Here is a 17,219-nt window from a genome sequence, read left to right as displayed (position 1 = left end):
AGTTAAGTTTACTTTGTCTCTTACTACTTTAAAGTGAGTTTTCTCTTTCCAATTATGTTTAAACTAGAAGTTTAGAATGCCGTGATTTAAAGCATTAGCTAACTCATAGCATCACTGAGCAGTGCAATTAATTTAAACCTGCAGGCTGATTTTCACCTTCTCTTGGAGCGGGGACACTGCAGAGGATGATCACACACAGCAGGAGACCAGGGAGGAGAGTGTGGAGCAGAAATTGCTGGCAATGAGACTGGATGGAGGTGGGGGGTGGGCAGGGGACAGACAGCTGGAAAGGTTTTTCCCCAACCTGCCATGCTTAAGCTCTGCAATTCATTGAGAGTCCACAGGAAAACAACTGGAGAACCATGCTCTATATAGTATTCTAAAGTTTCGCAGCTTGGAAAAGCTCAATCTACAATGGCTTAAGGCATCATGAAAACAGACCAATCCACATGAAGATAAAACCTAAATAGGAACTTACTCATTTGCTTGTAGGTATGCACTGGATACTCCTGGAGAATAATTTTAATTTTTATTCTGTTTGTTTCCCTTCCACCAATGTTTGGGGTTTTTTTTGTGTTTGTTTGTTTGGTATTTTATAAGATACTGCTGAATTTTTAACTGCAATAACAGGAAAACATGTGAGTAAAGAGTTAAATTAACCAGTTCCCCCCACCCTCCCCCCAAAACAAAGAAAAAAACATCTCAAAAACGTTTAAAAGACTAGAAAAGCTAAACCATTATTTGTAAACTAACACATTTGTGTGGGGAGAGGGGTGCTAGGGTAGGGGTTGGGAGACAAGCAACAGAGATGACATATTTATAAGTGTCAAACTTTAATACATCTTTTGTAAAGAAATTTAATATTATCCAATGTAAATAATACCATTGAATAAGTATTTATAAGTCAATATAAAAATGAGTCTTCCAAAATGCCATAGTGTTTGAAATAATAATTAACTCCTCTAAACTCATCAGAGTTTATACTCTTAAGAATTATTTTGCATTTTAACTAATGCATTTACTCTTTCTTACTGAGCTTGTAAGAGAACGGTGACATGAGTAATCATTTATTTTTTTTATTCATTCTAAAATATTTAATGTGTGCCTACTATTTGCCAAGTACCATTCTATGCACTGTGGACGCAGCACTATACAAAACATAACAGGTCATATGTTACCTATAATAAATGGGACCAAGACGCAGTAGCAGAAATCTATATTCACAAGTATTCAAAAGAATTTTTATGCAATCTTTACTTTCTATTTATTTATTAGAAAAAACAAACTAGCAGTCAATGTTTCAGTTGGTATTCTGATCAAGATAGAGAAAAACTGGATTATAACCATGGATAGTAGGCCTCCTTGGTGGCACAAGGGGTTAAGATGCAACCTATGAAACTATCTGCAGCCACTGCAGCAGGAGTTTGATCCCCAGCCAGGGAGCTACCCATGTGGCACAGCAGACCTCTCCTGACTCGCCCGCTGCTCCCCTCAGCAATGTATTTCAATTAATCTGCCTATTCTGTACCCCATTCTGTCTCTGGTGACATCCTCTCACCCCCCTCACACACCTCTGGCCTGTACCCCAGTTCTTGCATACATAAATAAAAAAATAAATCTTTTTTAAAAAATGCATAGTCCTTAGACTAGAAATGAAGAAGAATTCCTGCGCAGGATAAGTGTTTATCCCCAATAGAGCTAGAATTGTTCCAAAATATGGAGATTTTTAGCTTTAAAAAACCATAGCAACCCAAAAGGCATTTTAGAAATAATATATAGGCTTGTACAACTGCAATCCATGATTTTTAAAATACTTGATAACCCCCAAATATATAATGACTGAGGTATGACACCACTCCAGAATTATCAGCAAGAGACCTGGACATATATTAATGCTGAGCAGAACTCACTGCCCGCCAGGGTCACCCGGAGGGGCCACCTTCACGCTGAGCGGTCACCCTCAGTCCTGACAGCAGGATCCTGCAAGCACGTGGCCCTCGCTGGGCTGCAACAAATCATCCTTCAATTAGCAACAGTGTGCATTTTAAAATGAATAAACTCTGAGCAACACCTAGAAACAAACACTCTGCTATATTCAATAAACATTTTTACTTCCAAAGGTGTTTTTCTAACATACATACAAATGGGGGTTTGTGAGTGCATGTTTCTGGATGAGGTCTTCAAACCATACAACCTAAAAGTCATAGAACACTTCTTTTTCCATAATATTTTTCAAGTTTATTTTTTAAAGGTATTAAAACAGAGCTGTTTATTTCAAACTACTTTTTTGCTGGTTACAAAGAAATGCTCATTGTAAAAAGTATTCAATCATGCAGAGATATAGAAAAGAAACAAAAGGATGTCCATCTTCCAGATAGACGCCACTATTAGCTAGACTTAGTAACATACATATATATCAGAATTTTACCAAAATGGGATGAAACATACAACTAATTTATAATGTTTTGTACTTTTTATTCCCAGCTGTCTAGTAATTATAGATCTGGAGCCTTACTATATTGGTTGCACAGGCATAATCCTAACCACTACCATGTGTTTTCTATGAAGGGAAATAAAGTTTGATCAGTTAAGTATTTATTAAAGTTTAAAGTATACTATTTACAAATAAGAAAAACCTTTAAGGTTCTTGGAAAAGAATGAAAAGACTGTGTGTGTAACTCTCTGTAGTCTAACCACTTCATTCAAATGACTAGACTAAGATCAGATTGAGTTGCTTAAAGCCGTGATGCAGGACTCTGCTCCCAGTCTCTAATTAGCTATCAAATAGCTGAGAAACCCAAGACTCCTCAGTGATATTTAGCAAAGATTTCCTTTGTCCTATGCGGTGTGCAAATATAAACTAACTTTAGTGCTCATACTATAAGGGAGGTGACATGGGTCTCATCTTTTCGAACATGGAGAATCAAGACACATACATACACTGAAACCCTGCACACGCTGTCCATGTTCCGCAGTTCATAAGTGGCAGGGCAGGGGTTTGAACCCAGAGTCTGAATCTGGAGATGATGCGCTTAGCTACTAATCCATGACACCTGTGTGTCACAGAGTGCCTTGAAGGGTAACCCCAGTAGTAAACAAAGCCAGCAGCAGCACAAACAAATCAAATCTCCATTAACTCCAATAAAATACCTGCACATGTCTAACTATACAACATTCTGCAAAAGGCAAAACTAGGTAGAATAACTAGGGGTTAGGGCAGGAGAAGGATGGATAGGCAGAGCACAGGATTTGTTTTTAGGACTGTCTGATACTAAATAGGTGGACAGATGTCCAAACCCTCAGAACATTCAACACCGGTGGTGAACCCTCATGTCAACTATGGACTCTGAGTTACAAAGTCAACTATGGACTTTGAGTCTATATAGGTCCAGCAACTGTTTAATAGAGACACCACTCTTGTGGGAGATGCTGATAATGGGAAGGCTGTGCATCTTTAAGAGCAAGGGGTATATGGGAAATTTGCACCTTCTCTTCAAATTTGCTATGAGCCTAAGACTGCTCTAGAAATAATCTGATTAGAAAAACCAAAATGCACACAAAGAATTCACTCAACACTCTCCACTCAAAACTCCTTTCATGGCTATGAATGCCTCACACCCTGTTAATCAAAGGATAATAAGTGCCTTGTGTTAATAGGAAGTAACCAGACAAATGTCTTCCAAAGTCTGGTGGACCCTGGATACATTACTTAGAGCTGATAAGAGTGCCTGACCCAGAATGCCTGTTCTCTTTTGCTACTATCACAACTATTATTAATAATATGCTTGAAAAAACTGATCATGTTGCACGGTGATGTCATACACATATGGGGCAGATGTGTGATATATTGAAAGCAATATTACTCCAGGGAAGGTAAATACATAAGTTACCCTAAATACCAATATTGAGGCAATGGTTAGATAAATGAATAAAAATCACAGAACTGTTAATACTCTTCTAAATCCTTATATGTAATTCTATGATTCTAATATATAGTGGAGATTAAGGATTGGTATTTTCTGAGATTGTAAACTGTTCTTTTCTATAGTCAAGATTAGAGTGACTCTAAGGCAAAAGCATGTGTGTACATATACATCTTAGGTCCTTTCTCAATGACCTGCATTATAAATATTATTGCCTGTTAGCTCTCAAGGCATTCTAAGGGTGCTGTATTAAGGGTTGATGTGAGTGAAGAAAATTTTATCGGTTCTTATAACTGAGCTAATTATTTAGTAGTCAGTTTATCATCCTATTGGTCTAACTTGAATATTCGGGGGCTAAAATATTACTTGCATCTTAAATAACAGACACCAAGATTTTTCTTTGCATCTACATACTGGCATAAGAGTTATTATTCCACAAGCACGTATTTGTATGGCATAAGTCTATGATAATGGTCTAAAAGATTTTTTTTAAATTAACATTATTTTAAATCAGTAAACTTGAATCACTTCTTTTAGCCAGGAAAAGCTGACAAGCCTGGAAGTCAGAAAATTTGGAATGAGAGATTAGGCTGTTATTCTGAAAATATTTCTTCTCTCCCCTGTCCCACCTTTATCAGTGGGGTCTGCTTCTTTGTCCCATTGTAGTTATGTATGAACGATGGAATGTCAGTGGTACTGACACAGGTTGAAATGCGCCTTGGCATTGGACTTGACCTCTTGTGCTACGTTTCTTTGTTACAAGAAGAACATTATTTTGTTACTGCCATTCCAAGAAGGATGAGAGATGTGTGGAAAGATAGGAACTCAAACCGCAGCTTGGCGGCAAGTCCTGCAGACAAGATTATCTGAAATCCAGCTCACCCGGAGGTCCAAGCAATTAGCAAATCCTTATCAGTGTGGGGCACTGGCTTGAGGTGGTTTGAGCACTATGATAATGGAATTGACTGATACTCTAGTTTTGACCCAGTACTTTCTACCTTGTACCATGAGGTAGGACTTTCCTTGCCCAGTTTCCTGTCTACCTGCCCTCTTACTTTGATTTTATAAGATAACACACATGAAATAATTTGGCAAACAGTAAAAAAAAAAAAAACAAAAAAAAACTGTCCAATGAAAAACACATCACCAGCCAATCAACCCTTAAAATGCTTGCATTATTTGCATTATTTTGTTCCTAAGAATTTTCAGATGCTAAAAACTCTACACAGATTTTCAGATTATTAAACTGCAAGCTGTTCTCTGTGTTTCCAATGTCCCAGAGACTGAGGACAGGAAATTCTTTCATCCTTATTTCAACCACATAGTCATGAATCTCTCATAGCGGAATGGCTTCTCAAGACAGTCAGTTGTGCAAGGGTTTGGCAATGGGGAGTACTACTCCTTCCTGGGGATAGTCTGCTACTCAAGTTACTGTGGTCGAGACATAGTAACAGTGATCACTTTCTTGTCTTAGATCCAAACTTTCAACACCCTTGTTCCCCTTGCTGAGATCTTGATTTTTTAAGTCTTTGGAAAGGTGTCTAAAAGTTCAGGGTCAGGAGACCCAGAGGACTTTTTGCAGTGCATAGATTTCTAGTTATACATTTGGGAGCATTTATTGTGAGAGGGATATATATAAAACACCAAGTGACAACATAAAGGGAGCAAAACATGGATAGGGTTGGTTTATGGGAATGCCAGGAGTATGTGACAACTCATCCTACTGTTCTTTTTAAGGAGATAGTTCTTTTAATACATTGAAAATCATCCATGTCTTCATTTAATGTGGTCTCTACTTTTTAGGATAAATTTCCAATTCTTTCCTAAGAATGATTTTCCTGAGTCACACAAATTGGACAGTTTACCAGATTTTAATCTTTAGGTGATATCGGCAGTTTCTGAAGATGAGTCTTTATTTGGTGATTGGCATTCCATGTCAACTTTGGTGAGATGAAGTGTGGATAAATCTCAAACTGAATTTTATAGCATTTCAGAGAATAAGAGTGGTAAAACCAGTTTGCTTAGGAATTTTCTGTAGGTAGTAAGGCTACAATCAAACAAACTTTATTTCCCCTTGTAGATGTAACCTTACTACATTTTTTTCTAAAATTTTCTAGACAATGCCAGTATCCATCATTATCAATGCTCTCTAGTGAAAATAAATGGGAAGTATTTCAAGTCAATAGTGAGAAAGTCAGTACAGAGGTTTGCACTGAAGTGGGTTTCTACAATTCATGAAAGTATTTTCCAAGATAGATCTGCCTATTGGGAGGAACTAAATTATTATTGTTCATTTTTGAGTAACTGTCAAGATTTTGGGCCATTTCTTATTTCATATTTGGCCATGTCTACGACTTATTTTATATCCACGGTTGGCCACCTGCAGATCCATAGGGAAAACACTGTCTCCAATGACTAGGGCACTGCTGCTAACTGATGTGAGAATAATTTTTCCCGGAGGCAGGATTTGACATCATAGACTTTTCTTAACTCTGAGCTATAAGAAGAAATACCAATCAAGAGGAGATCACACTTGATGTGATGCCTCTTCCCAGCTCTGTCAGAGGTCCATGACTTTTTGTAACCAGTAAATCCTTTTGAAAACATAAAATATCAATTTCCTCCCCTGCCCAAAAACCCTCCAGTGATTCCTCTCACACTTCAAAAAAAAATCCTACCTCCTCATCTAAGACCTAAAGGACTCATCCACTCGATGGCCTCCTCCTGTTCTCTCCATGGTCATACTTCTCCAGCCACATTAACTTGTAATTTGTCTACATTTTTCTCCCCTCTTATATGTAAGCTCCATCAGGAAAGATGATGTTCTGCTGTATTCAGGACAGTATCTTCAGCGTCTGCCATGCTGCCTGGGTCCTAGTGAGCACTCAGGAAGAATCTGAGCTTGTGAGTGCATCTGAAGCATGGACATGCTGACTGAAACATGGCATGTCAACGTTAGCATTCTCTCTCCAGCTCACAGGCCCTGTGACCACTCAGTACCACTGTAGCAGAGTATAAATATGAAAGTAGATGATCTCATTTAACTCTATGAGCTGGACAGAACCTTCTGGAAGAGTGAGGAAGATGTCTCTGCAGGTTACATCGTGACATGAAGATACGCTTCTCTCAATCTTCCTGCATGGACTATCCCCCTCCAACTTCTGCTTTCATGGCTTTCCCATCACACTCAAGAGCGTGAACAGAGGGGCAAGGGTTCAAGCTTCCTCAACTCTGCAACTCTGAAAATATGTACTAAGAACCACATGTCAGACACTAGACATCCACAGAGGGCATTTTGAAATTGACAATTTATGGGAAGGGCTTAAAAAGAGGCTTGTACTTAGCAGGTGGAGGGGGGTTCTGGTATCTGTAAAATAAATCGTGTTTAAGATGCCAAGGCAGGGGCTGAGAAGAGTATGACAATTCTCCAGCCTGGTTTGATGGCTACAGCTGAGGAGGCTGAGGAAGAGAGTTGCAGATATCAGTGAGAATAACAGGCTGGGGATAAGAAGACCTGCCTTTGAGTTCTGGCTCTACAACACACTAGAGATGTGACCCTAGGCATGCCACACAATCTGTCTGAGCCTCAGTTCTCCAGTGTCCTGGTCTGTAAGATGGGATACAATATTAGGATAATAACTGAGAGTGATCCTAAATACCAAATGAGATAATATATTAAAATTCTACATAAATAACCTACAAGAAAAATGTAGGTTATTATACTATGGTATTAAATACTATGGTATTTACTATGGTAAGTACTATGGTATATACTATTAAATAAATACTATGGTATTCCATTTTTAAATAATGTACATTCTCCCTCTAGAATTAGGAAGTCTAGATCTATTTAGTTTTGAGGCCCTATCCAGGCTTGTGAATAGGCAGGACTTGTGAAATTGTTTACTTCCTTACAAAGCCTTTGTGCAAGAGTTCATACATAAATGTTGCCTTCAAAGTCTGTGTGTTTAGCTTTGGGCATAGAATGCTTAAAATACTACCAATCCACCATTTGCTTCCAAAGCAAATTCTTCTGTATTTATCATGCTTCCTTCATTGTAAGAAAGTCCATCTTCATGATTTCCTTAATCAGATGACCTCTTATACTGACTAACTTTCTCTTAGGAACAGTATTGTTAGAAATGCTCTGTTCTCTTTCTTGAATTGTGGAAAAAAGAATTATTTTCTTTCTAAATTTCATTTGTTTTTATTGCTTCCTGTTTAGCAGCAATCTTTTTCTCCCTGAATTTTACAGTGCCTCCCATTTTGAACTCCCGAATAATAATTGGTTACTAAGTAGCTGTCGAATGTTGCTTTGGTGGGAAACACGTAAGAGACTAACGAACTTACACATGAAGTCTACATTTTATTTTAGAGCCAAACCATGTTATCCAAAGTGATATTTGTAGTTCTGAGTATTTTACTAAATACAGAGATCATATTCTGGCTATTTTTTGAATAATCTTCTTTATAAAGTAACTATCGATAAAATGTGCTTTAGAAGAACAATGAAAAGTTGGAACAATACATATGCAGGAGCACAATCTTACCACATGTAATGCTAGGAAAAGCAATGAACTAATCAACTAAAACTCAAACAGTTGGAAACATCTCTGGCCTTAGATTCCTAAACTTATAAAGGAGAAAGCAAAACTAGATGCCTTCTGGGCTTTTTGCAGTTCTTATGTTTAAGTTGTTAAAGTAGTTAGGGCACAACCAAAACTTTACTCACTCTCAACTCAAGCATTCGGGGTTTTCCTTTACAGCAGGAAATTCCAAAGACTTTTCAGAATTCTCAATTACTCACCTTGATTCTACAGTCTGGAGGGCTTCAAATGTCAACCTGTGCTCTGCCTTGATTTGGGGTTACCACACTTTGGAGTTAGAGTAAGGAGGTGGAGTAGGGATGGTTCCTAACTCTTCAGAAATGGACCCTAAACTGCTATTTTCTTCCCCTGGGGATATGTATCTTCCTCTAGTGGAGTGTTAGGGCCAGGTGACAGACTAGGGCTTCCCTGGATGGTCTGGTTACAGAAATACTGTTCTTTCTACACGTCTTTCTTTTTTATCCGTATTACATGGAAGGACTTGCAGATTTGCTTCCTTTTTCTCAGTCAACGATTTTGTCTCCCCTTGGCTTCCTGAAGTCAATTCAGGAAGCACTTTTCACATTGACAGGTATCTGCAAGCCCAAAGCTTTGTTGGAATAACTTTCTTGCTTGTTAGCACCCATGCCTCATACCATATAAATAGATTATTCTTCTGGAACCCCATTATCTTTGTTGTATTATTTGTCTGTACTGGTGCTTGTATACAATATTAATAACTTAAACACTATCTCCCAATTTATATATGCCCACCGGGAGACTCAAATAAATACCTATGCTATACATTCAATAAAATTCAGGGCAACATACATTTTTGAACACCAAATATTACTATACATAGTCCTTGATCTCATCAAGTTCTCAATCTGTTAACTTCATTTGCACTGTATCTTAGTTCTTTCCAGAACACATTTATGATGAAGATAAATTCACTTCACACCAAAATAAACAAATGACTCTATGTTTTCTAGAGCAAAGTGTGGCAGAATGAATGACTGTCTTGTTTCTTTCTGCATCTAACTTTATTCACTTAAAATCTTTTCATACTGTTTTCTTTCCATAGCACTAATATGGGGTAGTTAAAACTCCTTGGAACATTTATAAAGAGCTATGTTCTCACTTAAAATCCATTAAAACCAAGTGGAGTAGTTAGAAAATGCTTCTTGTTTGGTTAAAAAAAAGTGAAAAAAACATCTACTTTAAACTGTTCAGTCTCTAGTCTTATAGAACATGGAAGTTATTTTAAAATTTCAGTGAAGTACAAAGAGTTTTCTTGGAGAGCCAAAGAAGACAAAAGAATTCTCAGCACACTGCAGTTTCAGAAGAAAAATATTAAGAGTAAAAATAGTTTCCCAACTCAGTCACTATTTGGGATTGATAATTTATTCCTGATGGTCCCCCAAAAGAGAGGAAGAAGAGAAAAAGAACACACTTGGCTTCCTCAACAGAAATTATTTATAGCTATTTTCCTGCACAAAACAACAGGCTGTTAGATCTTCCATAAAATCCCTTTCAGTAATTTTATGGTGGGTCTGCATTTTATAATCCATGTTTTATATCCAAGAAAAAGAAAAAAAGCAGCCAACAACAAAGTCATTTTACAATAATTTACCCCAGTGATTTTTATTAAATTTCCAATTTCAATCCTTTCATCCTTCCTATCAAAATTAAATAGACCATGGTTGAGATTATTGTTGTAAATTTAATTATTAAAACTAAACATTTCATGACTGCCACCTACTGGTGAGAAAGAATATGACAACCTATTTTAAAAGTTATGTCAGATTTTCCAGTTTAGGGTTTACATATTTTACATTAAAAAAGATTGAGTGCTATACAGTAGGTCATTAAGAACATGTTACATGTTTAAAAGCAAATTAAATGACCATATATATGTATTTTTAAAATTCAAACATGATGTTTTTCTTGTTACAATTTTTTATTGTCACTATTATTATTACAAGAAGTCACACAGATGGATTGTTGTACCACAACTAAAATGTTGTTTTTTCAGACCATGATGGAATTAATAGTTACTACAAGACTGGCCAGTCAAATTAAGCCAAGTACATAGAGCGAAAATCTCTCTTGAAGGATGTCATTAATTCTATCTTTACAGACAACTTCAAACCAAGATGATCAATTCACTAATAGGCAAACTATGCAATGGCAAAAGTAACCAGAATTTGTCAATGTAATATATTACCTTGATGGGGAGCATTTTATATATTTGCCCTTTACACAGAATAAGCACTTAGTCATTTGTAATTAATGAAACATACCTGGTTTAAAATGTGGTAAAGAATGAACTCCAGGCCACGTGTCTTCGTTTGGCGTTCCAAGAACCTGAGGGAGAGGAGGAAATTGTGGAAACAGATTTAGTATTTCTGAGGCACTCAAAATTCTCCAGTATAGGAAAGAGGACACAGCATATGATGAAACTCTGGATTTTTTTCCCATTATCATGTGTCAGGGATTTTATTTCAGTAAAAACAAACCAGGCTAAAGAGCCACCCAAGATGAATGTCTATGTTCCAGCCAATGCAGCTGACTGTGGTAAGACCAGTTAATTCTGCTGCATTTGATCAACTCCAAACTTAATACGTAGGCTTAAGACTCAGACGATTAGCCGTCATCTTCATGGAACTGAGGAAAGTTTGGATGTGTCCCTCATGATTTTTTCATGAGCTTTAGCCCTTCACTCAAGCATCAGATCTCTTGTCATTTAACAACTCCAAGAACTCTGTCATTTCTTCCCCAAGTCCTCTGTCTGAGCATCAGAATATTTTAAAGGACAGATAGCTTGGGAGATGCACAGTCTCTATTGGCCATAGTTCTCATTATTCCTAACATCTTTACTTTTATGGTTTATACTTTCCTCTTCCCAAAATACAATTCTTCCTACATGCTTTTCTTTTTTATCCATATTGCACCATCTTTCCCCATCTACTTTTCTCCCACCACAATATTTGATCTTGTTAAAGAAATTAAAGAGAATTCTAGCCCACATATAACTGCCCACATGCCATTGAAATATTCAGCTCCACCATCTACTCTCCACTATTGAAGTAAGTCGCCTAGTAGAGCTGAAAGGTTGACAGCCCATACCCTGAAAGCAGACTGTTTAAATTCCTGCTCCCCTACCTGCCACCCCTGTGGCCTTGGGCAAGAAGTAACCTCACTGAGCTTCAATTTTCTCATTTGCAAATTAGGGTGACAACAGCACCTACCTCATTTGCAGCAAAAACACCACCCCCTAGCACCCTGTAAGCACTATGTAAGTATTAGATATTATGCAAAGCACTCACAGAAAACAGGGTCAGGTCAGGGAGGCACTGCCCTTTAGGAGAGAACTCGAACTAGGACCAACATGGTTAAACAGGTCAAAAGGGCAAAGACTAGAAAGCTGGCAAAGGAGGCAGAATGACAGAGAGATGCGAGGAAATGAAGCTCTTCACTATATCTCTGAGGATGAGCAGGTACTACTGGGCAATAAGTACATACAGAGCTCTGATTACATATCCATTTATTTACACGGGATGTCAGAGGACTGTGTAAGTCCAGTGAGAGCTTCATGCTCCCTCCACACCCTGGAGGATCAAGGTTACATTCACGGATTATGCACCTCCTTGAACATAACTAGACACTGAATCTGGGCTCAAGGGATCAATGATACAATTATTCTTTTACATTGTAACTGGTTATTTTGCAAGCACTGGTTGACTCCTCTCCTAATAAAAGTCTGATTGCTATCCTGAGTGTACCTGTTCCAACAACGTTTGTGTTAGCAAACACTCCCACAGGTATTCTCATCCAAATCCAGTGTCCTATTTCAGAGTGACTGTCGAAAGTATGGGCTTCTCATAAAAATTATTTGCAAAGAGAGAACACATAAGACTTTTAAGTTTTTACAGTAGTGACTGATGACATGCCAGGACCTCAAATTCTTCTCCTGCCGACCGCTCTTGGGCCATCTGCGTAGGAAATACAAAGTGGGTAGAAAGTGGGCAAAGGAAAAGAAGATTTAAAAAAATCTATTTTTGTTTCCGTAAGTCTTTTTGGAAAAACAATTCAGGTTAAATGTCAAGATGACAGACTACTTGGCACTAGGAAAGTGGGTGTGCACAGATTCTGAGGTCAGATTTTCATCTATATTAATTGACAAAGAATTCCAGGACCAAGACACTTTTAAAATATTAGAAGGAAAAAGAGGTATTCTCGAAAAGTCAAAGGTAGCTTTTTTTTTTTTAAAGATTTATTAATTCGTTTATACAAGCACTGGGTACAGTCAGAAGCGCGGGAGGGTGAGAGAATTCACCAGAGCCAGAGCGGGGAGCAGAGCAGGCAGAATGACGAGGTACACTGCTGAGGGGAGCAGCGGGCGGCAGGAGAGGTCTGGGCGCCAGGTGGGACCCTCGCGGGCGGCCGGGGATGGAACCGGCGGTGCAGAGGCTGCGGGCAGCTTAGCAACCCAGCGCTCAACCACTGCGACACCAGGGAGGCCCCAAAGGTAGCTTTTTGTAAATAAAACAGTGTGGAAGAAAATTCCATCTGATGTGCCATCAATATTCAAAATGGGATCCCCACCACTGTCAACAAGCAGGCTTTGAACATCGTAGGTCACTTCAGCCTTACAACAGCATGGTCTGATATGCTAAAATGTCTTCCAGGGATTTGTTTAAGCAGCTTCCCCTGAAGCCTGTGCCCAGGGCTTGTACTTTCCCCTGTTCCTTTATCGGTCCATCTCTTCACTGTGCTAACATTTATTGTGTTCACTAGAGAAGATGGGAAGGTGAAACTAGGGTTCCACCAGGAGGTGCGCCCACCCTGGCGAGGGAGAGGAAGGGGGGCAGGGAAGAGGTAGTGTGCTTGAGGCTGCCTGGGGGAAGGGAGAGGATAATTGAGTGGGAGAGGGAACACCGATTCTATTTATAGTTGGGTTGGTAGGGGAAATGGTTTGGAATGAGAATGTTCTAGTTACAAGGAAAGGCTATGTCAAAATACTTTAATTCTCCAAATTCTTATGCAGCTCAGGCCCCATGACCACTCATATTAGTTTCCTCTTGGGGGATGCCCTGGCCTTGACTTGTCCAGGTTAATGCCTATTTCTAGCTTTGTGCACAGGTCACCTTTTTCTTGAGTTTCTGGATTCTCAGGCCCAAGTTCCTAGCTATAATCTTTGGGATCCCCGAGGGCTATGTGCAGCGTTCTCTGAAAAGGACTATGCGTTGCCTCATGACTGTCAGGTTACTTGTCTGTTTCCCCACTGGCCCATGGACCTCTTAGATGGAGATCATGGTGTTCCCCATTGGATCCTGTGCTTATCATGTGTCTGGCACTAAACTTAGTAAATGCTGACTGACTGACTGAGAGGTGTGTGCCTGGATTGTAGACCGCGTTGTGGAATGGGATGCTAGGGCCAGACACTGAATCCATGGAGACTGCACTTTATCTGTTCCAGGTTTCTCACGTAGAGTAACATCACCCATGGAGGGTTGTGGATTCCATATAGGGCATTGACATGAGCAGCTTTCAAAAGATGAAATATATGGTAAAGACACATATTGTTTTAGGAAACTTTTGTTTAAATAAATCTGTGTGTGTATATGTGCATTATGAGTCACAATGTACAATTTTTTTTTGTTTGTTTGTTTTACTGTTTAAGAGCCATTTTGTAGAAACAAGAAGTTATCAGCTGAAATAAAGAAAGCAGACAATAGAGCATTTTGGAGGCAGTGAATTTACTTTTGGACCTATTCTTATTCAATGTTGGAAATGCTGTAGGTTAGGTTGGAGGATGTGTAAAGGGTAGACATGGGCCTTGGGAGAAGAATTCAAGATAGAGAAAAACATTTGGTACTCTAGCATTTATATGGCAGTAAAAAGCAAATGCCAAAAAATGAACTACAAAATGGTCTTATTTCCCTGTCGATATCACGCATACACAATTCCCAGAGGGCATCTCAGTGATTTCCTAGACTAGTTAGCATTTGGGAGGAAAAGCAAGAGATGATCTCACCTTATCAGTAGAGATTTACTGTCTGGCCCTGATGAACTATGATTTAGTGACCTCAAACTTACTCTTTGTGTTCACCCCTGCACAGATGGGTCTGGCATAAAGGCCACCCATAATCTCACCTTTGATGATGCCAGAGAAAGATGCTGAGAAAACAAAGCAGAAACATCTACTTTAGGAACAACAGGGGGAAAAAAAGCAAATTCTGAACTTCCAGAGCTCAGAATTATTAGATATTTATCAGAAATATCTACTTATCCTTCCAAATTATTAATGATGCCACTAATTCCTAAATTTCTAGTCTTTGCTTTTGGATACACCCTGGGGCTGGGGCTGTTAAACAGCAGTTCATGGGCTTTCCCTGAATAAAACCGATGGTTTAAGCACAACAAGGACTAGGATATCTTCTTAAGTCAAGAGTACAGAGAAATCTCTAAGGCAGACACTGGCACAGAGGAATCCCGACTGATCTGATGCAGATAAAACTGGCTCATAGCAATAATATGCTAATGAAGTGCCATAGAACATTCTGGATTCCCACTTCAATATTTTCCATTTTATGAGCTGGACACTCTTGAGGGCTGTTGATGACTCAACATTCAGTTATAAACTCTGAGGAAATGGACAACTTACTGATTTTTATGACTTTTAAACTGAAATACATGTATATACAATAAGAGCTCTGAAATAATATTTTCTCTGAAATAATGATTATTTTGTGGCTGTGCTATTTAGGTTCTGGCAGATTTTTTTTTCTGGCTCCTTGGTGAGAAGTACTAAATGAAACTTGTGAAGAGGTTTGGCAGATTCGGCTTGGATATTACACGTGGCACTCTAGAACAGATGGCAAGCAGCTAACCACCAGAGGAGACAGAGAAAAAGCAGCACTTCCCTAACTCTTATCCTACTTGTGTACTCTCCATCTAGAAAAACAATTACCAAGTGGAAATGTGGAAGAGACTTATTCCAGAGATACTTGAACCTTAAGCTGCACATAAATAGCAGAATGAATGTGTAAAGGGCAGAGCAGGTGGTGATGAAAAGGAATGGCTCCGGGTCCAATGGCTTCCTGAATGATGCAGAGAAGGACAGTTTAAGAGGTGGGCACAATGGTTAAAAAAAAAAGGCAGATGTTGAAAGGATGGGATATATTGAAGGGGAAGAGAAAAGATGCAATTTGTAGGAAATCAATGGTGGCCGAGGAGAGAAGGAAATGATCAATGATCCAAGGGAACAAATGTCTCATGGAAATCCTCAGACTTGCCAATTGTGTGTTTGGACCAAATCTTCTTTTCTCTCTCTAGACAGAGAACTTCTAGGCATGACTAGGCATGATACTTTTAAAAGAAATGAATGATGGTGGTGGTCACTGGGAAGGGGAAAGAGTGGCTGGGAATCGGGATGGATGGGGACCTAACTTTTCACTTCAAATTTTGTACCATACACATGTTAACTTTGTTTTTCATTCATGTAATAGAGAAATGGACTGAGTGTTGACAACGTGGCTAGTCCTTTCCTAGGTGTGGTACCTACAAAGGTAGGTGTCTTTGCTTATCTGGAGGGAGACCAGCATGCAGAACAGAAGCCCCAACAGGATGGGTGCTCCAGTAGGAGTCTGACAAGTACCTGGGGAGCTGAGGAAGACACTGAGGGACAGTGTAAAGAAAAAGCATCATTAAAACAGATTTCCAAAATGCCTAAGTGTTCAGATGAGATGAATAGGAGGACAGTAGGTAGAGAGAGAGAGTGGGGGCAGAGACACTGTGTGTGTGTGTGTTTGTGCCTGTGTACTCTTAATTGACCTGGTGGTATCCTCTGGTAACACCCTTCTGGGAACTGCATGTGAGTTGTAGCAACTCATATTTTATAACTCACATTTTAACACTTGCTTTTTTTTTTTTACCACCATATTTATATGCTAGAGAGTTCTGTTTATGTCAGTCAAAAGTTCATCTCTCAGGATCCATATACATATTTCCAGGCTGCTCTAAGCAGAGTGGAGAGATGGGGAATGACCTGGAGGTGAGAGGGGCAGGCAGAAGCTATGTCCATAGGACATGTATTGCAAACAGAAGATTCTGTGCAGTTGCTCAAGGCATTCAGAGGGGGGGATCCTGGGACCAGATTTGTGTTATGTGACACTCTGGGAAGCAGTTTTGACAGGTGAGACCTGAAGCCAAGCGGTGAGTAAAGAGGCCTTAGAGAGGCTCCTAGGCTAGATCCTCAGCTGGTGTATGTGAGAGCCACCAGGGACCCTTTAAAGCAGGGGCGTTCAGGCCTCACATGATGGTACCCCTTTACACACACACACACATTTTATATATTTATATATCTATTTATTATATATATGTTCTATATATTTAATATTGTTTCACATATTTTGTTTTATATATTTATATGTATCTATTTAATGCATATATTATATATATATATATATATAAAAACATTCTGTCTTGTCCAGAAGGAACTAAGATAATAAAAGGCAACTACACATAATTGTAAAAAAATAAATAAATCAACATTGTCTAAGGACTGCATGAAGAGGTAAGTATTTCAATAGGAAAAAAAAATCAAACAGAGCAGGAAAAGGGTAAAATGCGGTATCTGGATGCTTGTACCTATGTGGAGTTTCCCTGAAGCCAGAGTTTCATATAATGACAAATTCAAGACTAG

The 17,219-nt window shown here is 38.8% G+C and overlaps 1 protein-coding gene across 1 annotated transcript in view; it reads right to left on the bottom strand.

Annotated features, from left to right (window-relative positions):
• The window catches only part of CDK14 (cyclin dependent kinase 14), a 520,730-nt gene that overhangs the window by 84,976 nt on the left and 418,535 nt on the right, over positions 1-17,219 (bottom strand). The window contains exon 11 of the mRNA XM_054692320.1: positions 10,813-10,876. Coding sequence (XP_054548295.1) covers positions 10,813-10,876 — 64 coding nt within the window. The remainder of the gene's footprint in view (positions 1-10,812; positions 10,877-17,219) is intronic.

Source organism: Talpa occidentalis, unplaced genomic scaffold (genome assembly GCF_014898055.3).
Source record: "Talpa occidentalis isolate TD23 unplaced genomic scaffold, MPIMG_talOcc4v2.1, whole genome shotgun sequence".
Classification (NCBI taxonomy): domain Eukaryota; kingdom Metazoa; phylum Chordata; class Mammalia; order Eulipotyphla; family Talpidae; genus Talpa; species Talpa occidentalis.
Note: the sequence above shows the minus strand (reverse complement) of the source record. Positions and strands in the feature narration are given on the sequence as shown.